General features: G+C 50.4%; 2 protein-coding genes across 3 annotated transcripts in view; one reads left to right on the top strand and one right to left on the bottom strand.

Annotated features, from left to right (window-relative positions):
* The window catches only part of IGHMBP2 (immunoglobulin mu DNA binding protein 2), a 37,201-nt gene extending 26,980 nt beyond the window's left edge, over window positions 1-10,221 (bottom strand). For both annotated transcript variants that reach the window (XM_031653785.1, XM_031653786.1), the window contains exons 1-5: window positions 10,008-10,221; window positions 7,860-8,029; window positions 3,788-3,980; window positions 3,493-3,590; window positions 980-1,143 (exon numbers count right to left, since the gene is read on the bottom strand). In XM_031653785.1, the coding sequence (XP_031509645.1) occupies window positions 980-1,143; window positions 3,493-3,590; window positions 3,788-3,980; window positions 7,860-8,029; window positions 10,008-10,093 (711 nt within the window). In that variant the 5' untranslated portion in view covers window positions 10,094-10,221. The remainder of the gene's footprint in view (window positions 1-979; window positions 1,144-3,492; window positions 3,591-3,787; window positions 3,981-7,859; window positions 8,030-10,007) is intronic.
* A 1-nt stretch (window position 10,222) lies between these two features.
* Window positions 10,223-23,273, top strand: MRPL21 (mitochondrial ribosomal protein L21). Its single transcript, XM_003909431.5, has 7 exons — window positions 10,223-10,354; window positions 14,224-14,281; window positions 16,842-16,927; window positions 18,174-18,337; window positions 21,786-21,838; window positions 22,248-22,351; window positions 23,154-23,273. Exons 1-7 carry the CDS (start codon window positions 10,255-10,257, stop codon window positions 23,216-23,218), a joined length of 630 nt encoding a protein of 209 aa, XP_003909480.1. The 5' UTR covers window positions 10,223-10,254; the 3' UTR covers window positions 23,219-23,273.
* The last annotated feature ends 311 nt before the right edge of the window (window positions 23,274-23,584 follow it).

Raw genomic sequence — 23,584 nt, 5'->3', positions numbered from 1 at the left:
ACAAAACTGGCCATTATTCCAATTCTCATCATTATCCAACATTTTTATAAACCAGAAAGGTTTTTCAAAAAGCTCTCCATGTGCCAAGATCCATAATGACTCAAGCTGAGGCAGATGATGATAAAAGGTCCTTTCTCAGTCCTTAAAAATGTAACTGGGCCAGGCACGGCGGCTCATGCCTGTAATTGCAGCACTTTGGGAGGCCGAGGCAGGCGGATCACCTGAAGTCAGGAGTTTGAGACTAGACTGGCCAAGGTGGTGAAACTCCATCTTTACTAAAAATACAAAAATTAGCCAGGCATGGTGGCGCGCACCTATAATCCCAGCTACTCAGGAGGCTGAGGTAAGAGAATCACTTGAACCCGGAAGGTGGAGGTTGCAGGGAGCCAAGATCCCGCCACTGCACCCCACACTCCAGCCTGGGTGACTGGAAAATAAAAATAAAAATAAAAATAAAAATAAATTAAAAATGTAAGTGAATAATAATGTACAGTATTATATTCCACATCTCAGAAAATCAGTCATCTGTGCACTAGACATGTGCATCATATCCATTAACCAGACTATCTGATTAGCCGTTAACGCCTCAACCAGAAGCTGAGTTCCTGATGGGCACAGACCAGGCCCGGGTCAACTCCAGGCCCCTGCATGGGCCTGCACACGGAGGAGCGCGAGCACAGCAAGCATGGTGAGCAAATAAACCCCGGGCCAAGGCCTGGCCGACACTAAGGCTGCCACGCCTCAGAGGGCTCCAGGAGCCTTTCTCAACAACCCAGGCTGTGGTGCCTGTGCGTGCTCCCCAAGACTCACGGGGCTGCTGGAAACCAAACAGGGCCAGTCCAACGCTCCACCAATAAATGCTCAGCAATGTTCTCAACCCGTCTCACCAGAACTGAGCTGGAAGGCCGCTGAGCACCCACTGAACACAACAGACCAGGAGCTGACGGGCTCTGACAGGGAAGTGGTGTGCACTGCCCACCTTTAAGCCTTGTTTCACAGCTTGAAGAATTATCTCAACCACAGTCGTGGTTTTCCCAGTGCCAGGAGGTCCGTGGATGATGGCAAGTTCTTTCTGCGACAGCGCAAATGAAACCGCTTCTTTCTGGGAGGCATCCAAGGAGGTGTTGAAGAATGTCAGCGGGTCTGTGGAAAGAGAGCAGTGTGAGACTCAGGAGCTCTGGGGAGCTCTGTGACTGTTCCTCCTCACAGAGTGTGCGCCCCCAGGGATGAGTGATGCCTGTCAGGAACGTACTGGACCTCCCCAGGGGCAATCCAATCAACACAAAATTAAGTCCGCTTTATTTTCACAAGGTTTCTCCTTGAACAGGGATCGGCAAACTATGGGCCACATCCAGTCGGCTGCCTGTTTTGGTCAGTTTCACTGGAGCACAGCCACGCCCATTCATTTACATACCATCTACAGCTGGCTGCTGCTATGACATGGCCCACAAAGTCTAAACATTCACAATCCATCCCTTTATGGGAAAAGTTTGCCAACCCCTGCTCTAGAGTAACAGGAATGAAGGAAATGTTTCCTAGAGCATATTCGTGTCTAACATATTGTTCCTCTTTTAAGTGCTCATAAAATGATAAAGAGACAAATGACAAAAAAAATGATTAACAAATTCTAGGATCGTGTTTCTATTCTGAATCTTCCACAACCAAGACTAAAAACCTGCTTTTTTTTTTTTGAGACAGAGTCTCGCTCTGTCGCCCAGGCTGGAGTGCCATGGTAAGATCTCAGCTCACTGCAACCTCCGCCTCCCGGGTTCCAGCGATTCTCCTGCCTCAGCCTCCCGAGTAGCTGAGACTACAGGTGAGTGCCACCACGCCCAGCTAATTTTTTGTATTGTCAGTAGTGACAGGGTTTCACCGTGTTAGCCATGATGGTCTCGATCTCCTGACCTCATGATCCACCCGCCTCAGCCTCCCAGAGTGCTGGGATTACAGGCGTGAGCCACCGCGCCTGGCCAAGACCTGCTTCTTATGCTGTGCTCTTGAGAGCAGGTGCTGTTGTGCTCAGCCCTGCAGCCACGGCATTCGCTACACGGTGCCCACCACACAGAGACACCTATTGGATGAGGAGCAGCTCATAAGCAAAGTGTGTTTGCTGACCCTGACTTGTGAGACTGAAGCCAACATGGAGGATGGCAGGGTGTGGAGCTAGTAACAGGCCATCGAACCCCATGTTCCCATACTATAGCCAGGCTATTCCAGAGTCCCTAAGACACAGTACATACATTTCTAATTCAGTTTCTGACGCAAAGGAGCCCTTCAGTAAATATTTCATAGAAATAAAGTGTTATTGAAATGTGAGTGCATTTAGAATTTCCAAAGGAAAATGCAAAAAGAAAATGAGTGTTTACAAAATAAGACATCTTGAGGGACTGCACACTGAAAGAGCGCTAGAAGTAGTCTTGCATGTTTGAAGCTAACACAACACTGGCTTGCCTAGCACAGTATGATAGAAAATAGCTGTGGGGAGGCCGGGCGCGGTGGCTCAAGCCTGTAATCCCAGCACTTTGGGAGGCCGAGACGGGCGGATCACGAGATCAGGAGATCGAGACCATCCTGGCTAACACGGTGAAACCCCGTCTCTACTAAAAAACACAAAAAACTAGCCGGGCGAAGTGGCGGGTGCCTGTAGTCCCAGCTACTCGGGAAGCTGAGGCAGGAGAATGGCGTGAACCCGAGAGGAGGAGCTTGCAGTGAGCTGAGATCCGGCCACTGCACTCCAGCCTGGGTGACAGAGCAAGACTCCATCTCAAAAAAAAAAAAAAAAAAAAAGAAAGAAAATAGCTGTGGGGAAACCCTTGCCTGAGGCTTGGCCAAAGCCATTGCTTTACAAATGGGCCAAGTCCAATACTCACATTAAATCTGCCAAATCATGGGCAGTAACTGGATGGGACAACAAACTCCTCTCAAAAATGACATTCTCCAAGAACCGCGAAGGACATAAAAAGTGCACAGACCGGGCGCGGTGGCTCACACCTGTAATCCCAGCACTTTGGGAGGCTGAGGCAGGTAGATCACCTGAGGTCAGGAGTTCAAGACCAGCCTGACCAACATGGTGAAACCCCACCTCTACTAAAAAATACAAAAATTAGCCAGACATGGTGGTGGGCACCTGTAGTCCCAACTACTCGGGAGGCTGAGGCAGGAGAGTCACTTGAACCTGGGAGGTGGAGGTTGCAGTGAGCCAAGATCACACCACTGCCCTCCACTCTGGGTGACAGAGCAAGCCTCCATCTCAGAAAAATAAAAAATAAATAAATAAAAAACCTCAATGGAATGAGCTACTTCATTAGGACTGAGTATGAGGAGGACAGCCCAGTTCATACAAGGCCTTCTGAGACATTTCTACAAAGATGTTCAGGGAGATTTCTTCTAGTCATACTTTCTCAAACTCTTATTAAAACGGCCCAAGGTCACACTGTTCTCTATACTTTCGGTAGCGATTTCAACCAAAAAAGAAAACTCAAAAGTTCTTACGTATTTCACTGGCAGGACTGGGAGCAGATCTGCCAAAGAGCACTTCTATGAGTGAGGAGGCTGGGCCAGAATGATACTTCTTTAGAGCAATCAGAGCTCTGCCGAGGGAGAAAACGAAAATTAGAACACCAGCAATTCAGTGGCTGAGCCTCTGCCCCAAAGGTGCCGCCAACTCACAAAAAGGCCACGCCCACACCCGGACCTGTCGCTCTCTTTTGTGCGACAGGCATGGTAGGAATGAGTTAGCTATGTTGAAGGAAGATGGTACTTAGGATTTCCAGTCACATCCACTTACTTTTTCAGTCGCCTGTAAGTGACATCATTGGCAAGTTTTAACAGTCTGTAGGAATTCTCTCGGTCCAAACTCAACTGGAAATCGTGGGACTCATCAAAGGCCACCGTGACCGACTTCTGGGTGACCCGGGTCAGGATTCCGGTGGCCAGCTGACTGCCCTCATTAGCAGCATCGTACAGGCCCACTATATCACCTGCGAAACACAAAGACTCAGTTAGGCAAGACACTGGGGAAAGGTTCAATACCATTTTATGTAATAAAATCCAGCATACTTCAAATATTTTATCTTTGTTAGTTTCTTTACTAAATGCAATCACAAACAGTTAAAAAAAAAAAAAGTTTAACACCTAAATCATATAAGAAACTCGACTTGAGATCAATGAACTATTCAAACCAAGCAAGACACTCAGGAAAATATTTAAAGTGCCTACTGTGTACCAAGCACTGTTTTGGCTCTGTTCAGTGCTACGAGTAAGGACAGTCCCTGCCCTCACGTCAGGGAGGAGAGAAAGAACAAACACAGCTATCTATATCAGCGCTAAGTGCTCTAAGGAAAAATAAAGCACAGGAAGGGGATGGAGAGGGATGAGGACACTATTCCAGAAAGAGTGTGCAGGAAGGGCCTCTGTGGGGAGCCGGGTGGACGTGGAAAGCAGCAAGGGCCACAAGCACATCTGGAAAAGAACATTCCATGCAAAAATGGCCACGCAGCACAGCCCTTCCTACTGTCTATGACAAGTGTCTTGTGTCTCCCATCTGTCAGGTGAGTCACGGGGTTTCCCCTGATCCACGCTTCAGCCATTCAGTGCTTCACATGCCCCCTGGCCACAGTGACTGCTTCAGGGATGGGCATGTGGCCAAGTGAGAGGCCTGAGATGTATTGAGACTTGTGCTTGGTCATCTGGATAGAGATACTCAGTCTCTCCAGCGAGACCGGAGACCTGAGAGGATTAGGGGCTAGAACTGCTACCACGAGGCACCTGAGACAAAAATCAACACAAGCCAGGCACAGAGGCTCCCGCCTGTAATCCCAGCTACTCAGGACACTGAGGCAGAAGGATCACTTGAGCCCAGGAGTTCAAGGCTGCAGTGAGTCAAGATTGTGCCACTGCACTCAGCCTGAGCAGCAGAGCAAGACTTGGAGTCTAAGAAGGAAAAAACCAAAAAAACCCAAAAACTCAAAAGACGGCAGAGTCAAGAAATGGAGAGAAACTGAGTCCTGGCGCGCTCCTCTGGGTCCCGAAGTCAGCCTTCAAGTTACAACAACTGATGCGTTCCCTTCTTGCTTAAGCCAGCTTGACTCAGATTTTCATCACTCAGAACATAGGCAGTTATAACTGAAACAGAACCCACTCTGAGATAAAAGCACGGGTCACCCACACCTGTTCACACTCCATGTATTCCCCATGTCTGAAATCTAGACACTGAGCTTCATCTGTACATCGAATCACGTTTCCTTTCCTAAATTTACAAAGAGTAGGTGGCAACAAGCTCGCAGGACAGAGGCTCTGTGCACAGGGGCCGCTACGGGCCTAGACAGAGGATCCCAGCCCTACTGCAACTTTTCCACAAGCCGCCTTATATAGAGCCCCACATTTCTGGATGTCTATTTCTTTTTTTTTTTTTTTTTGAGAGGGAGTCTCGCACTGTCGCCCAGGCTGGAGTGCAGTGGCCGGATCTCAGCTCACTGCAAGCTCCGCCTCCCAGGTTTACGCCATTCTCCTGCCTCAGCCTCCCCAGTAGCTGGGATTACAGTCGCCCGCCACCTCGCCGGGCTAGTTTTTTGTATTTTTTAGTAGAGATGGGGTTTCACTGTGTTAGCCAGGATGGTCTCGATCTCCTGACCTCGTGATCCGCCCGTCTCGGCCTCCCAAAGTGCTGGGATTACAGGCTTGAGCCACCGCGCCCGGCCTCTGGATGTCTATTTCTGAGCTACTGAGACTTAAGCCTGCTCCTCAGAAAAGGAACAGATAACCACTCTACCTGAATCTGATCAACAGCTTTATCAACAACCAAAATTTCAGTGTGCTACTTTTCTATATAAACGCTGCTTCTTCTGACTTACTGTTTATGAACTATTATTAACCTCTTAGGTCATGCACTCCACACTTACTAATAAATACACATTTTTACCTTTGCATTTCAGAGTTTTCAAACCACCTGCACACACCTTCGATCTTGATGGCAAAGCTACAAGGTACTGCTGTTCCCAGTCTTTGGAAGGTGAATAACTAACTCTAGGTCACATAACTAGTAAGCATAAGATCTCAAACTCAGCCGGGCACAGTGGCTCACGCCTGTAATCCCAGCACATTGGGAGGCCGAGGCGGGCAGATCACAAGGTCAGGAGTGCCAGACCAGCATGGCCAATATAGTGAAACCCTGTCTCTACTAAAAAAATACAAAAATTAGCCGGGCGTGGTGGCAGGCGCCTGCAGTCCCAGCTACTCGGGTGGCTGATGCAGGAGAATCACTTGCATCCAGGAGGTGGAGGTTGCAGTGAGCCAAGATTTCACGACTGCACTCCGGCCTGGGCGACAGAGTGAGAGTCTGTCTCAAAAAAAAAAAAAAAAAATCTCCAACTCTGCTCAGGTCTGACTCCAACCTGCAGGTTCCCCTCCTGGCCCTCTCCTCTCTCAGTACCCTCATCTCATCTCCAAACCCAGTCGGTATTCCAGTAATTGTTGGGCAAAAGTCTATGGAATCAAAATACGAAATTTAAAACTCTGTCACCACCAAAACAAGGCAGAGACACTTTCCTAGTAAAAAGTACGGCCCTGGCACCGCTGCTTCCTCCAGGCTTCCAGGGTCGTGGTTGTCCAACACAAGCGTCCCAGGGGTGTGGTTAAGAAGTTTCTTCGAACTGCCCCTCCTTTCCAACCAGGCTGGCACAAGTTTAGCCAAAGCATGCTTGGCACAAGAAAGGGCTGGGAATACAGAAGTACACACACTGCATGTTTACTAGCTGGACCAAGGCTGCCCATTACATAGAAATATAATGAGAGTCACATGTAGTTTTTTCTTGTTTTTGTTTTTTGTTTTGTTCTGTTTTGAGACAGGGTCTCACTGTGCCTCCAAGCTAGACTGCAGTGGCGTAATCTCAGCTCACTGCAGCCTCAACCTCCCAGGTTCAAGCGATCCTCCTGCCTCAGCCCGTCAAGTAGCAGGGACTATAGGCGCACACCACCACGTCTGGCTAATTTTTCTATTTTTTGCAGAGATGGGGTTTTGTCATCTTGCCCAGACTGGTCTTGAACTCCTAAGATCAAGCGATCCACCCACCTCGGCCTCCCAAAGTGCTAGGATTACAGGCACCCAGTCACGTGTAGTTTTAACTTTTCTAGTAGCCATACTAAAAAATTTTAAAGAGGCTGGGTGCAGTGGCTCACGCCTGTAATCCCAGCACTTTGGGAGGCCAAGGCAGGCGGATCACCTGAGGTTGGGAGTTCGAGAGTAGCCTGACCCAACATGGAGAAACCCTGTCTCTACTAAAAATACAAAATTAGCCAGGCGAGGTGGCGCATGCCTCTAATCCCAGCTGCTCGGGAGGCTGAGGCAGGAGAATCACTTGAACCTGGGAGGTGGTGGTTGCAGTGAGCTGAGATCATGCCACTGCACTCCAGACTGGGCAACAAGAGCGAAACTCTGTCTCAAAAGAAAAAAAAAAAAAAGACAGAAATGGGTAAATTATTTTAATAACAATATATTTTATTTAACCCAATATACGAAAACTATTATTTCAGCATATAATCAGTATTCAGAAAAATTACTCAGGATAATCCCAATTGTTTTTTAACATACTCTTCCAAATCTGGTGTGTATTCTGTACCTACAGCAATCACGAGCCACACTTCAAACATTCGGTGACCACGTATGGCTAATGGCTACCGTTTTAGACAATGCTGATCTAGACAACTAAAACCCACATCAATTGTTGGACTTCTGATTAAGAGCTCTTCATTGCAATGCTTTATTCTCCAACTGGTCACTGTAATCCAGTCTTTATGAGGGTACAATTCGTGGTCTGAATGCCAGTAAATTTCAATGTCTGTCTAGGTCAATACGCACACACCAGAAGTAAAGCTGTTACTGGGAAGAGCTGCCACAGACCCGCATCGCCTGGGCTCAAAGGTGACCAGCAGCCGTCCATACAGCCCAGTGCGCTGGCTGGATACCTGGAGCTTCAGCAAACACACGCCTCGGCTCTGGAGCTCTTTCAGAGAGACGTTCTCCTGCCAGGACCTGGAAGATACCCGGTATTGATGCTTCAGGATTTTCACCAATTTCTACTTCCACCCACCCGAAAAAGTAAAAGGGAAAGAAACACAGAAAAAGATCTACTCACGGGCACTAAGTATGTCCCAATGGAACTCTGAATCTGCCCCACTCCCAATCCCGTTCCTCCTATATCCCCCTAGGGTAGTTAATGCCGCAACCCTTCTCCCAGGTACCTGAGACAGATCCTTCAATCGGCATGCCCCTCTCTACTCCCATCTGTCACTAAGTCCTATCAGGCCCCTCCCATTTCCACCTGGACTTCTCTGCCTCTCATCCTGGCCGCCACAGCCCCGGTTCAAATTCGCATCACTGCTCACCTGGACTAAACGGAACCTCTCAACTACCTTACCTCTGGCTTCTTCAGGTCCAATCAAAAGCAGGAGACCCAAGAGATCCTCCTAAAATGCAAATCTATTCGCCTCCCTCGCCTGCTTAACCCCGCTGATGGCCCATCCTCCACACACAGAACAGAAGACTAGCTCCTTAGCCAGGGCCTTCCCAGGCTCGCCCTGCCAGTCTGCTCGGCATGCTCAGAAAGAGCCACTGCCATGGGGGCTGACTCTGTCCTTGACACCGTGCTGAGCACCTGACTGACAGGGGATCGTTTCATTCTCAGAGCAAGGCTGTGAGGTGGGAATCATCCCAGTTTTACAGTTGAAGTAAGGCTCAGAGAAAGAACCCGCAAAGTCACACAGCCATAAATGAAGCAGCTGGGATTCTAATAAAGTCAACATAACTGCAAAAGTTCTCTATTGCCATGATCAAAAGCATCTCAGACAAATCCTACCGACAGATGGCTGACTGCAAACTCTGGAAGCAGACTGCCTGACAGCAAATCGGGCTATAGTGTGTCACCCTGGGGCAAGTTACTTAACCCCTCTCTGTCTCCATCTCCTTAGATGGAAAATGATAGTAATAGAAACCTACACTGCGGCCACGCGCGGTGGCTAGCGTCCCTAATCCCGACACTTTGGGAGGCCAAGGTGGGCAGACCGCGAGGTCAGGAGATCAAGACCATCCTGGCCAACATGGTGAAATCCATCTCTACCAAAAATACAAAAAAATTAGCCGGCCGTGGTGGTGCATGCCTGTAATCCCAGCTACTCAGGAGGGTGGGGCAGGAGAATCGCTTGAACCCGGGAGGTGGAGGCTGCAGTGAGCTGAGATTGTGCCACTGCACTCCAGCCTGGGCGACAGAGCGAGACTGTCTAAAAAATAAAAAACCTACATTGTAGGGTTGGCATGGGATGAGGTGTAAAGGAATTAACGCATGGAAAGTATATAAATGTTAGCTCTGGTTGTTTTGGACAAATAAATAGTCCCATTCGGAAACAAGCCCGGCTCTCACTTGGCTCCCCACCCCACCCCGCATCCACCGGCTGAACTCCAATTTTCCTTCAGGCACCACTTCCTCCTGAATCCACCTTGACCCTCCCCAGGGAAGAGCGTTCCTCCTCCAGGCTCTTTCCCCGCCACACGCACGCAGCCGGCCCTGGACGCGCTGGAGGGGAAGGGACTCTGCTCATGCCCAGCCCGCCGTTGGCCGCATCGGGGGCAGCCAGTGCACCTGACTCACGCTGCCGGGGCCTGGCCCAGAAGGGGCGCAAACCATGTTTACTGAATGAACAAGGGAAAGGGCTGCTAACCCGCTGCGGGTGGAACTGGGGTCGGGGCCAGGGCCCAGGAGTGTTAGCTTAGGGGGGTCTCGGGTCGAGAAATGAAAGTGCGTCTCCTTAGGCCCAAAACGGAACGCGCTGCCCGGGAGGTGATGAGACTGACAACTCGGGAGGTGGCCAAGCAGGGGACAGACGGTCCCTGACCCGGACTCCAGGGGTCGGAGACGAAATTCCCGCCCTAGACTGTGAGGCCGAGCCCCTCGGAGACCCTGCCCGGGGCACGGCGGGACCAACCGCGAGGGAGCGGCGCCGGCGGCCGCCCGTACCTGCGCTCCTCCACCTCCGCGTCTCTCTCGAGCTCCAGCAGGTCCAGCTGCTTGGTCACGAAGCTCTCCACAGCCGCCGAGGCCATCGCCGCCGCCAGTCGGGGCCCCGGTCGCCGACGTCCAGCTTCCGCGCCGGGCCGGTGTTACAGCGCGGCAGGTGTTACAGCACGATCTGTGTTCCCCGACGGGCCCGTGAGTTACGCACGCGCTTCGCGTCGTTTCCGTTTCCGGTCGAGGCTGCGGGAAAATGGCGGCCGCCATGGCAGCATCCCCCTTGACGGTCACCTTAGGGCGGCTGGTGTCCGCGTGCAGCCGCAGCATCCTGAGACCTTCGGGGCCTGGAGCAGGTGAGACCCGGGATAAGGGGGGAAGGGAGGACGCAGAGCGAGCGCTGCTCCCTGCGGTCTCGCCACGTATGTGCCTGGGTCCGACCTGGTGCCTTGTGTGTTGATCGCATTTGTGGTGAATATAGCACGGGTTTTGGAGTCGGGGTGTAGCAGGAGGAGCCGCAGACAAAAGTCCTCAGACACCGAGTTAAAGAAGGAAGGGGTTTATTCGGCCGGGGGCATCGGCAAGACTTCTATCTCAAGAGCCGAGCTCTCCGAGTGAGCAATTCCTGTCCCTTTTAAGGGCTCACAACTCTAAGGGGGTACGTGTGAGGGGGTCGTGATTGATTGAGCCAGCAGTGGGTACGTGACTGAAGGCTGCATGCACCGGTAATTAGATCGGAACAAAACAAAATAGGGATTTTCACAGTACATTTCTGTACAATGTCTGTAATCTATAGATAACAGAACCAATTAGGTCAGGGGTGGATCTTTAACTACCAGGCTCAGGGTGCAGCGCTGGACTGTCTGCCTGTGGATTTCATTTCTTCTTTTTTTTTTTTTTTTTGAGACGGAGTCTCGCGCTGTCGCCCAGGCTGGAGTGCAGTGGCCGGATCTCAGCTCACTGCAAGCTCCGCCTCCCGGGTTCACGCCATTCTCCGGCCTCAGCCTCCCGAGTAGCTGGGACTACAGGCGCTGCCACCTCGCCCGGCTATTTTTTGTATTTCTTAGTAGAGACGGGGTTTCACCGTGTTAGCCAGGATGGTCTCGATCTCCTGACCTCGTGATCCGCCCATCTCGGCCTCCCAAAGTGCTGGGATTACAGGCTTGAGCCACCGCGCCCGGCCTGGATTTCATTTCTGCCTTTTAGTTTTTACTTCTTCTTTCTTTGGAGGCAGAAATTGGACATAAGACAATATGAGGCGTGGTCTCCTCCCTTAGGGGAAACCCAGATTCAGATTCTGATTCCTTCAGTTAGTAGCCTGAATACTGGCAATAGCCCTTGAACTTTGGTATAGCTCCTATGTTATGGGGGAGCAGAGTGAGGCTCAGAGGAGCTAGGTAACGTGCCCAGGGTCACACAGCGGGGAAGTGGAGGAAGAGTGCTTCAGGCTCAGTCATTTCGGCTCCAAAGCCTGTGCTTGAACCACTGCCCCCAGGCTGCGAGCCGGTCTGAAAAATGATGATGGATATCCTCGCCTAATCTGAACTCATTCAGCAAAAGAAACAGCCGTATTTAAGGCACTGAGCTGATACGAGGCTCCATAAGGGTTATATTCGTTAAAAACTCTATAAATCTCTGCCTGAAAATGGTTGGCGTGTGTGTTTGTGTGCACGAGTGTTTACATATGTTTTAAACCTGGGTCTCATGTCTCACCATGATCCCAAAAATGAAAAACTGGATCTAACTCTATATTGGACAATATTAAAAGAATTGTTCCATAATGCCCAAAACTTGGAAGCAACCCAGATGTCCTTCAGGAGATGAATGGTTACATAAACTGTAGCACATGCATACAGTGGAATATTATTCAGCAATAAAAAGAAATGAGTCATAAAGAGAGATGGAGGAAACTTACATACATGTTACTAAGTAAAAGAAGCCAACGTGAAAAGGCTACATCTTGTAGCCTTTGACATTCTGGAAAAGGCAAATCTAAGGAGACAGTAAAAAGATAGATGGGGCGTAAGGGGATTGGGGGAGAAAAGGATGAATCGGTGGAGCTCAGAGGATTTTTAGGGCGGTGAAACTATTCTGTATGATATAACGGTAGATACATGTCATTATAAGTTTGTCCAAATCCATAGAATGTACACCACCAAGGGCGAACCCTAATGTAAACTATGGACTTTGGATAACAATGATGTGTCAATGTAGGTTCATCAATTGTAAGGATTGTACCACTCTGGTGAGGGATGTCGATAGGAAGCTATGGGCACATGGACAGGGGACATATGGGAGCTCTCTGTACCTTCCACTCAATTTTGGTGTGAAACTAAAACTGACTAAAAAATAAAGTCTATTAAGAAAGTAATAATAATCAGAGTTGGGCCAGAGGCAATGTAGATGCCAAAATGGGCCGTGAGTTGGTAACTGTTGAACCTGGAAAGGGATAATTGAGAGAGAGTTCACTATTCTGTTCTCCTTACTTTTGTATGCTTGACATTTTCCATAATAAAACTTAGGTTTAAGTAGGCAGGAAAGTTTTTACAAAAGCAGTGGGGCTTACTCCATTCTGCCTACCTACATGAAACCATCCCTGCAATGCTATGTTCAAGTATAGACTTACGCGTTAAGAGAGAAAGACACACAGTGAAGTGAGTAGAGACAAGATGACCAAAACAGTGAGCAGCTGAGGCCTTGAAGAGTAAGCAAAGGAGACAGGATGGAAGTCCACAGTCACAGTCTCCAGGACGATCTAAAGGAAATCCTGTGGGAGAGTGTTTGTTCCCTGTGGACCCAAAGACAAAGCTAGAAGCAAATTAGGTACAGAAGCCTACTAAGTCTTTAATAGTGAGATGGATTTGCTGAATGGGTTGGCTGAGTAGTGTGCGAGAGAAGGGTCAAAACTGATGGAGGTTTGGGGCCTGAACAACTGGGAGGATGAAGTTGCCCTCATGAGAGAGGGAGGAGTGTGGGAGAAGCAGGCATGGGAAGAAATGAGGAACCTCTGGAGGTGTGAGGTGCACGTCAGACATGAGTGGCTAAGGCAGATAGACAGGTGGGCATGCAAATCCAGGAGAGACGCCCTGGCTGGAGTTGTAAACTTGGGAGTCGCCAGCACATTGGGGGCATTTAAATCCATCGGACTGGATGCAGTCACCAGAGGAATGGCTGTGGGCGGAAAAGAAGTCAAGGCCAAGGGTTGAGCCCCAGGAGCCCAAATGGGAGAGGAGAGGAGAAAGCAGCCGAGGAAACGCAAATGGGGAGCCAGTGCTAATGGGTGAACTGTAAAAGGGTGGTTTTTATGGTGTGTAAATTATAGCTGAGTTAAAAGTGATTATTGAGAAACCGTTCTCTGCTTTTTACACCTAAGCACTTACTTTGAGCCCCTGTCTTCTCAGTAGACTGAATGTCTTTGTTTCCTGGTGTATTCCTGGTATTCGTTATCTACGGTTACATCAGAAATGACCCCACAACTTAGCAGCCTAAAACATTTATTAACTCACACCAGTTCTGAGAGTCAAGAACACAGGAGCAGCTTAGGTGGCTGGTTCTGGCTCAGGGTCTTAGCTTGCAGCAAGCAAGTCTGCAGGGGCTGTAGTTATCTCAAGACTCCGCTGCGCCAGCGGCTGGAGAATCCACCTGCAAGGTCGTTCCTGTGGGTGTTGGCGACAGGCCCAGTTCCCCGCCACGTGGACCTCTAGGTAGGGCTGCTTACAGCAGGGCAGCCCTAGGGCCAGTGATCAGAGAGGGTGAGCGCGGGCATCCAAGATGGAAGTCCCAGTTGGTTATCACCTAATCCCAGAACCCATGTGCTAGCACGTCTGTCACAAGCTGTCGGACACACAGACCACTCCCAGTGGGCCGATGGGGTAAGAATAGCAGGAGGTGGGGCTCAGCAGCGCCATCTTGGAGGCTGCTCCCACACTTGGACACAGAACAGGGTCTGAACCTACTGGGCAGTTAGTCAAGGCATGGTTAGTGGGCAGGAGGTTCTGGTCTGAGGCGCTTGTAGATGGTGTGGCAAACTGATCTCAACACATATAACCGGTAGCTGTAAGCGATGTTCTTGTACTTTTGCTCACCTAGGTGTTTCTATGGGCAGGCTGTCATGCAGTGGTTTATACCACATACCAGGAGCAGCAGTCGTGCATTTAGCATCGTAAAGGGCAATTTGCATTTGTAGTATTAATAGTAATGATCTGTGTTTCTCTTCTTCCCTCAGCCTCCCTTTGGTCTGCTTCTCGAAGGTTCAATTCACAGAGCACTTCATTTCCACCAGGGTAATATCAAAATGTGGGTTTTGGTGCCGCTTTTCCTTTCATTTGTAGAACCGTCTTTCTGAAGTCAAAACTTCCTACCTTTTGGTTCTCAATAATATTTAAATTTCCTCTTTTGTTTTTAAGACACAGAATTTCACTGTGTTTCCCAGACTGGTTTTGAACTCCTGGCCTAAAGCGATCCTCCCACCTCGGCCTCCTGAGTAGCTGGCATTACAGGCATGCACCACCACTTTCAGCTTTAACTTTTTTGACAGTATTTTTCTCAGATCCTTAAAATAAATAAAGACGTAACTGCAAGAGACCAAAGAGAAATTCCATATGTGTTTGCTTTCTTTTATTATGGAGGAGCTTGAAGTCCTAACTCAATGAGTTATGATGAGGAAGGTTGTATCAGAGTCTCTAAGAGAAACTCATTATTTGAAAAAGCACATTCAGTGTTAACATTTTATACTTGAGAAAACATTTTTAAGGTATTATAAACTGCAGGAAACATTTGACAAAGTCCCCCTCACTGGTGGGAGACAGTGGAGCAGTGCAGGGATAGCAGTTACTGTAGGGACCCCCCGGCGTGCAGTTCCGGCTGCCCCTCACAGCCTGGGGCACCAGCTTCTGCAAGATGGAAGTAGTGTTTTTTTCGATCTGCATGGGTGTTGGAGAGGATTAAGTAAATGTATACATTTAAAGCGCTTAGAACAGTGCCTGGCATACAGTCAGCACTCACAAAATGTTGGCTGCTGTTACTGCTGCTGGGACTCCAGGGATCCTCTGCAGTGGGGAGATGCGGGAGCCTTTTTTGCTTCTCAAAGGAAGTGGAGAAACATTCTGAGCGTAGGAAGAAGTTGTAAGTGAGCATGTGGGTAGTAGGTTGTGCTTACTCCCCTGTGTCCTGTGTGAGAGGTTAGCACCTTCCTGCCAGCATGTTCTTCTCACACTGGGCACTGCTGGACCCATGTGGGGAGATCAGACATCAAACAGGTCAAAGACATTTTGTAGATAGCAGCACCTTCCATGTCCTCCTTGACTCTCAAGGTCATTGACCAATCACAGACCACGGAGTTCACGTTTCTAGGAGCTCCGAGCCCTACGCCACTGGGAAAATACTCATTCCTCTCCCAGATTCGTGTGGAGCCCGTCCTGCGCGCCGGCCAACAGGACGGGTGGACCTGGTCCTCGATGTGGAGGCCAGTGCGTTTTGCGTATGGAGCAAGTCGTTTTCTTCCTCCTGATGCAACCCTGGAGTAGAAAGACTGAACTTTTACTTTGCAATGGCAGCAGCAATAAAAGCTTAAAAACAGTTCTGAATAATTTGGCTTGGGATCTACCTACCCTCCCTCTTTGTAGACTGCAGAAAGAAAGACCCCCACCTCCTTTTGAATCTAGGTCCCCCCTTTCTTTCCTCCCTTCTTCTCCCCCTCACCTACCTGAGGCTGAGCAGGCAGGGGAGAGTTAGGAAATAAGATGTTGGGCTGGGCACGATGGCTCATGCCTGTAATCCCAGAACTTTGGGAGGCCGAGGTGGGCAGATCACTTGAGGCCAGGAGTTCGAGACCAGCCTGGCCAATGTGGCGAAACCCCATCTCTACTAAAAATACAAAAATTAGCCAGGCGTGGTGGCATGTGCCTGTAATCCCAGCTACTCAGGAGACTGAGGCAGGAGAATCGCTGGAACCCTGGAGGCGGAGGTTGCAGTGAGCTGAGATCAAGCCACTCACTGCATTCTAGCCTGGGTGACAGAGTGAGACTACATCTCAAAAAAAAAAAAGGCATTGCCTGCAGCAAGCTTGGCATCCTGAGGGTTGGGAGGGGAGGTGGTTGGGGACCGCAGTGCTATAGCTGCTGGGACTGAGCACTCCTAACACCCGACCCTCACTGGCCGTGCTGGGGCCGGCTGTGAACAGTAGCCCTCCAATCCTAACAGCCCTTTCAGGCGGGTGATTGTTTTCCCATTTGCTCAGTTGCAGACAGTAGGACACAGAATTGTCTGGGGTTCCAAGCCAGTGCTGCCTGGCACTCACCTGGGCGTGAAGGAAGAGCGGGCACCTACCTGGGAGGAGGAGGAGGTGGAGGTGGAGCAGGGAACATTGTGGTCCTGTTTGAGCAGGATGTGGTGAAGGGTCATTGGAGCTGCCATTCCAGGGCCACTAGATGCCAAGGGAGGCGGGAGGGCTGCTGGCCCTGTGTCCCGGGTTGTGGGGAAAGTGGAGGGCTGGGCATTTCAGCCTGTGCCTCCAAGATAAATGTGCCCCGAGACACCACAAGCCCAGCCTTCTTGGATGGGCACCCTTCCAGCACTGAGAAGCACCCAAGCAGGGGCTCTTTTGCAGAACGCTGAGAGTTCCTGCTTTGATTATTGAATGATGAGCCATTGTTCCCTGTGGCTCTAAGAAGATATAGGGAGCCTGTCCTCGGGGTTACCCCAGAGGGGCGAGGCCCGTCCTAAAGAGGGAGCCTTTTTGTTGCCTGGGGTCCCTTCCTAACATTTGTGCATGGCCATTTCTTAGAGGATTTGAGCTGCCTTTTCAAGTGCATGTGACATTTGTCTGCGACATGTGTTTTACAGATATGTTCCTAGAACATCCCTGAGTTCACCACCTTGGCCGGAAGTTGTTCTGCCAGACCCAGTTGAGGAGACCAGACACCATGCAGGTGAGACTTCCCTAGGAGACAGAGCTAGAGGGCACCACCCAGACCCTGCTGCAGTCGCCCACAGAGGCGGTCACCGGGCCGCAGAGCGAGCGAGGGCTTCATCTTTCGGGGTTCCACACACTGCACAGTGCCCGCACTCATGCCCATTTTCTCCCGTTAACACCCGAATTTCAGATGTTTTTCATTAACTGCTCCCTGAACACCTGCCACACGGCAGGCAGGTGGCATAAGTGAGGGCAGGGCCCCGGCTCCATCTCGTCTCCCGCTGTAGGTGGGCGCAGAGACAGCTCTCCCCAGTTAGCACGGTTAACCACGATTACTGGAAGCCGGTGCCCCCCGGGCTGTTGGAGAAACATGCAGGGGTGTCAGGACTCATGTCAGCCTGGAGCCCGTGTCAGAAGGGACAAGATCATTAGCCACTATTGCCATGATCTTCACTTGCCAAAATGCTGGAAATCAACATCCTCGAGTGGACTCTTCTTATATGTTAAACACCGTTTCAGATACCGCAAGTGAAACAAGTCCGCCGAGAGTTGCGCCCTCGGTGCTGGTGCTTCTGGTGTTGCCAGTGTTTCCGGGGCAGGCACTCTGTCATCCCTTCTGTGTGTCTCGCCCTCGCTCAGGCCGGGGGGTCGGTGCCCATTAAATGCTTGTTCAGAGTAAACAGTGCAGGAGAGAGGGGACTGTGACCTGAGTCCGAGCAGCAATAACAGGAACTGAGTACAGAGCCCCTGTGGGCGCAGGCGTGCAGAGGGAACACGTCCTGCCCTGGGGGTGGGATATGGGGATGGGATGCGCGGGGGGTTCCTCATTGCAAAGGCCTCTCCTTTGGCTTCTCAGGGTTTGCACACTCCTGGTCTGCTGGCTCCTCATTCTCATGAGAATGAACCAAGTGGAGGGTTTCGCCCACCCTAGAGTTGTAGAAACCTAGCCAGGCATGCCGAGTGCTTAGGCGAGGGCATCACAGGAGGTGGTCTGGGCATTCTCCGCAGTCTTGGGGAGCTTCCATCTGTGAAAGCCCCCATATGCCACGGTGCCCGTGCTCCTGAAGCAGCAGATTGGCCCTGTGCCTGCACTTGTGCCTGCAGGGGGTGGGGCAGGAGCTGGGCCGCCAGCAGTGAGGTGCTCATGAGGGGTGCTGGCTGTCACGTCCACCCTAGGGCCCTGCCGCCAGGAGCTGCACATCACACTGCAGTGCGTGGGGGAGCAGGTGAGGGTGACTGGCCGCCCCCGCCTTCCCCTGCAGAGGTCGTGAGGAGGGTGAATGAGCTGATTGCCACGGGGCAGTATGGCCGGCTCTTCGCCGTGGTGCACTTTGCCAGCCGCCAGTGGAAGGTGACCGCTGAAGACCTGATCTTAATTGGAAATGAACTAGACCTTGCGTGTGGAGAGAGAATTCGACTGGAGAAGGTGAGGCCGCCGAGCTTCTCTGGATATTCAGGGGCTCAGCCACCAAGTGTGCAATCCCCACACCCCAGCTCACACTGAGGAGGAACCCCCCACCCCAACCCCGTCTCAGGCAGAGGACAACAAAGCTGAGGCCCAGAAGGGACTGTGGGGGGCGCCCACGGCGGGGCTGGGGTCCAAGGGTAGGGCAGGCCTCTGCTGCTCTGAGGGCGGCACCTGGCCCGGCAGGTCTGCTCCCTGGAGGAAGGGAGACGGCACATTAAACAGTGCTGAGGACAGATACATGTCTTTATTGTGTTCCAGTCTTATTAATGTATTCCCAGAGAAAAATGCTTGATTGCAGAGATAATAAAAATGCCGGCTAAGGATGTAGTGCACTTTCTAGCCCCTGTCAATGAGGAAAAACTGTTAAGTTTCTGCTAAGACACTACTCTGCCATTAGCTTTGACAGCTGCTGCTGTTTTTAAATAGTAAAGACTGGTTGACAGGCATTTCCCTGGGTACTAATTTACCTCACTGACCATTCATAGTGCATGGTCTAGGCCAGGCATGGTGGCTCACACTGGTGACCCACCGCATTGGGCGGCCGAGGTTCAGGATTGCTTGAACTCAGGAGTTCAAGACCAGCCTGGGCAACATAGCGAGACCTCAGAGACCTCGTCTCTACTAAAATTCCAAACAATTAGCTGGGCACGGTGGCACACACATGTAGTCCCACCTATTTGTGGGGCTGAAGTAGGAGGATCACTTGAGCCTGGGAAGTTGAGGCTGCAGTGAACCGTGACTGGCCACTGCACTCCAGCCTGGGCAACACAGTGAGACCCTGACTCAAAAAACTGCATGGTCTGTTTATTATTATTTTTCAGACTGAATCTCACTCTGTCACCCAGGCTGGAGTGCTGTGGCAGGATCTTGGCTCACTGCAACCTCCGCCTTCTGGGTTCAAGCAATTCTCCTGCCTTGGCCTCCCGAATACCCAGTATTATAGACGTGCGCCACCACACCTTGCTAATTTTTATATTTTTAGTAGAGATGGGGTTTCACCATATTGGTCAGGCTAGTCTTGAACTCCTGACCTCAGGTGATCCACCCGCCTCAGCCTCCCAAAGTGCTGGGATTATAGGCATGACCCATCACGCCTGGCTGGTCTGTTTATTTAACTAGACATTTCTAGCCTTCAGCTATAATTCTGTTTGCTGGGAGCGTCTATTTAGTTTTTGCCTACTCTTTTCTTTTTCTTTTTTTTTTTTTTTCTTTTCTTTTTTTTGAAAAAGAGTTTCTCTCTTGTCTAGGCTGGAGTGCAATGGCGTGGTCTCAGCTCACCGCAACCTCTGCCTCCCGAGTTCAAGCAATTCTCCTGCCTCAGCCTCCCTAGTAGCTGGGATTACAGGCACGCGCCACCACGCCCGGCTAATTTTGCATTTTTAGTAGAGATGGGGTTTTTCCATGTTGGTCAGGCTGGTCTTGAACTCCTGACCTCGGGTGATCTGCCCGTCTCGGCCTCCCAAAATGCTGAGATTACAGGCATGAGCCACCGTGCCCAGCCTGCCCACTCTTTTTATAAAATTATAATTACCTCTGCAACAGGTAATTTTCTGGGATGCTTAATTATTAATATAAGATACATGATTTTCTTTATGAATTTAAACTCCTCTGGAGGCAGACCTTTGCTTTTTATTTATTTATTTATTTATTTTGAGACAGAGTCTCGCTCTGTCTCCCAGGCTGGAGTGCAGTGATGCAATCTCGGCTCACTGCAAGCTCTGCCTCCTGGGTTCACACCGTTCTCCTGCCTCAGCCTCCCGAGTAGCTGGGACTACAGGCGCCCGCCACCACACCCGGCTAATTTTTTTTGTATTTTTTTTAGTAGAGACGGGTTTCACCATGTTAGCCGGGATGGTCTCGATCTCCTGACCTTGTGATCCACCTGCCTCGGCCTCCCAAAGTGCTGGGATTACAGGTGTGAGCCACCGCCCCCGGCCTGACCTTTGCATATTTGAAACATTTCACATCAACAAAAAATTCTAGAAAGCCCCTCCTAAGCAGATTGCTTTTTATAACAGGAAACCCAGTGGGAGTGAGCATGTCATGCTGAAACAAACTCTAAAAATACTTATTTTGTTATTTGTCTCTATCTAATATGCATGTCCGCTGAGTTTGTTATATGATATACTTAGTCTCTAGACATTTAAGTTTAGTATGATTGGATTTTTTTCTTATCAGTAAAGTTTAAGATGATCTCCAACATCTAATAAAAACACTGTAGGCCGGGCGTGGTGGCTCACGCCTGTAAATCCAGCACTTTGGGAAGCCGAGGCGGGTGGATCACCTGAGGTCGGTTTGAGACCAGCCTGGCCAACATGGTGAAACCCTGTCTCTAATAAAAATACCCAAAAAATTAGCCAGGCTTGGTGGCAGGCACCTGTAGTCCCAGCTACTCAGTGGGCTGAGGCAGGAGAATCGCTTGAACCTGGGAGGCGGAGGTTGCAGTGAGCCAAGATCACTCCGGTGCCCTCCAGCCTGGGCAGCAGAGCGAGACTCTGTCTGAAAACAAAAAACAAAGCCCACTGTTGCATTTGGAAGGCAAAGGTGTCTTCATCTGCAGCCACACTTGGTGTCGTGATTTCCCTGCATTGAGAATGGTTGCCTGGCTCTTGAGAATTTTGCAGTCGTTAAAAGAATACAGTTGAGCCTAAATCATTGCAAGATTAGCAGAACTGGCCGGGCGCGGTGGCTCAAGCCTGTAATCCCAGCACTTTGGGAGGCCGAGACGGGCGGATCACGAGGTCAGGAGATCGAGACCATCCTGGCTAGCACGGTGAAACCCCGTCTCTACTAAAAAATACAAAAAACTAGCCGGGCGAGGTGGCGGGCGCCTGTAGTCCCAGCTACTCGGGAGGCTGAGACAGGAGAATGGCGTAAACCTGGGAGGCGGAGCTTGCAGTGAGCTGAGATCCGGCCACTGCACTCCAGCCTGGGTGACAGAGCAAGACTCCGTCTCAAAAAAAAAAAAAAAAAAAAAAAAAAAAAAAAACAAGATTAGCAGAACTGTGAACTGTGCCAAGAGACACGATGGTATGATGTGTGCTTTTTCTCTCTGTGTTATGCTTTGATAGAAAGGGTTTTTGAAGTCACCGTTAATATGAGGGTTACAGCAGCTATCTGGATGCATATCCATGGTATCTAATCATCAAATTGTACGTCTCCTGCCTCTGAGGGTTGGAGCGTGTCCCTCAGGCAGTCCCATGGCTGTGCAGTGCTGCCACTTGTCAGCTCACAACCCGGTTGTGGAATATTGAAGAGATCATCAGACAGCAGATGAAATTCATATCACAACGTTTTCAGTCTTTCTCATTTTGTGTGGTGTTCACGTCACTACCTGTTATTAGCGACTGTTCTCTTACTTATTGTAATGAGCCACTGATTAAACACAGCTGTTGAATTTTTTCAGGTCCTGCTGGTTGGGGCAGATAACTTCACGCTGCTTGGCAAGCCACTCCTCGGGTAATGGCTGTGAGGTGCTGGGCTTTGTCTGGGGCTCCAGGGCTGGACATGCCGACAGTGGTCACAGTGCAATTAGGTCACGTGGGGGGTTGCATTCATCTTCTCTGTTGACACCAAACACAGCATTTATACTTAATAATAGTGGACATTTAAGGCCCATGAGAACATCCAGGCCAAATGATTGGTCTCTGGCTATTTCATGATAGTGTGGTCCTCTTAAGATTTGTTCAGATTCCCTGGAACTGTTCTTTGTGGTCCTTTTTCATGGTTTTTGAAATGTTTCCATTGAGGGCATATTACTTTTATAATCCACAAAAGAGAAAGTATAACTTCATTTTAGAAATTCTCACCTAAGGCATTTGAAAAATAATCCAAAAGATGCATTATTATTGATTTTTCTTCCTTCTAGAAAGGATCTTGTTCGAGTAGAAGCCACAGTCATTGAAAAGACAGAATCATGGCCAAGAATCATTATGAGATTTAGGAAAAGGAAAAACTTCAAGAAGAAAAGAAGTAAGTTAGAGAAAGTATCGCTGGGCCCTGCTGCACGGTGCTGGTTGCCCAGGCTCATGCAGACGGAGGGTGTGGGGCACCTGGGTCTCAGGAGAGGAAGCCCAGGCAGGTCTCAATCCAGCTGCCACTGCCCACTTGTCACCCTCATCCTAGAGGGAGCACCCAAAGGACCCAGCCTCACTTCCCTGCTCCTCCACCCTCCACGTGTGAACCCATGACGCCTAGCCCTGCCCCCAAGGCAGCAGTGAATCCGAGAGCAGGCCCAGGGCTGTCCCAGCAGCCTGCACCGAGGACAGCCCCCACAGTGGGCATCCTGAGGGATGGCACCCACAGGGCATGGGCCACACAGATGAGTGGCTGCAGAAGTCTGTCCCTCACAGCTCTTGTTACTACTGCAGTTGCCGGCCTAAACCACCAACAGTGGGCATAGTTAAATATACCCAGAATACTGATATTGGCTGTCACCTTAGAGTCAGCTGGGTGGGGGAGCCTCTCGTGTACCTTCTGACACTTCCAGGTAGCCTCAGGGTCACTCAGGTGGGGCCATCCTTCCACGCACTCCACAGGTCACAGCATAGACAGTGTGGGAGGAGAGGTGAGGTGTCCAGCCTCTGCACCTGCCGACAGAGTGAACGAACAAGCTAGCGAGGCAGTCAGTGCACACCTGGCGATAAACGTGGCCGTGTGCAGCAGGGGACGTTGCCAGGGCCGCGCTGGCTGGGGAGGGCTGTGTGCAGAGCCCCTGCAGTGACTGATGACAACAGTCAGTCTGTGGTCAAGCCTGTGACATCTTTCCTTTCAGTCGTTGTGACCCCGCAGACTGTCCTCCGGATCAACAGCATTGAGATCGCTCCGTGTTTGTCGTGATTACCCAGTTAATACTTACAAAAGGGTAAAAATAAACTCCTGCTTTCCAAGGAGACCAAGTTTCTGTGTTCTGGTTTGGAGCCATGCGTGCCTGCTGTAGACAGTTTAACTGGAGCAGCGTGTCTGTAAGCACCGGCCCCCCGAGCCAGAGAAAACAGGAACTCGGAGAACAACAAGCATGGCCCTCCCAGGGCTGGACAGATAGTGTTCTCGGCAGCGCTCCACCCCAGGGCCCAAGGGAGCGGGGCGGGGACGCAGCTGGGACTTGGAACTGACTTCAAGAGAGGCGCAACCTAGATTCCACGAGATGGACGAGAACAGCAAATTCCCTCTGAGTAATCGAAATGGACCTGTCTCCAGCAGGGC

The sequence above is a fragment of the Papio anubis genome, chromosome 12 (genome assembly GCF_008728515.1).
Source record: "Papio anubis isolate 15944 chromosome 12, Panubis1.0, whole genome shotgun sequence".
NCBI classification, from domain to species: Eukaryota; Metazoa; Chordata; class Mammalia; order Primates; family Cercopithecidae; genus Papio; species Papio anubis.
Note: the sequence above shows the minus strand (reverse complement) of the source record. Positions and strands in the feature narration are given on the sequence as shown.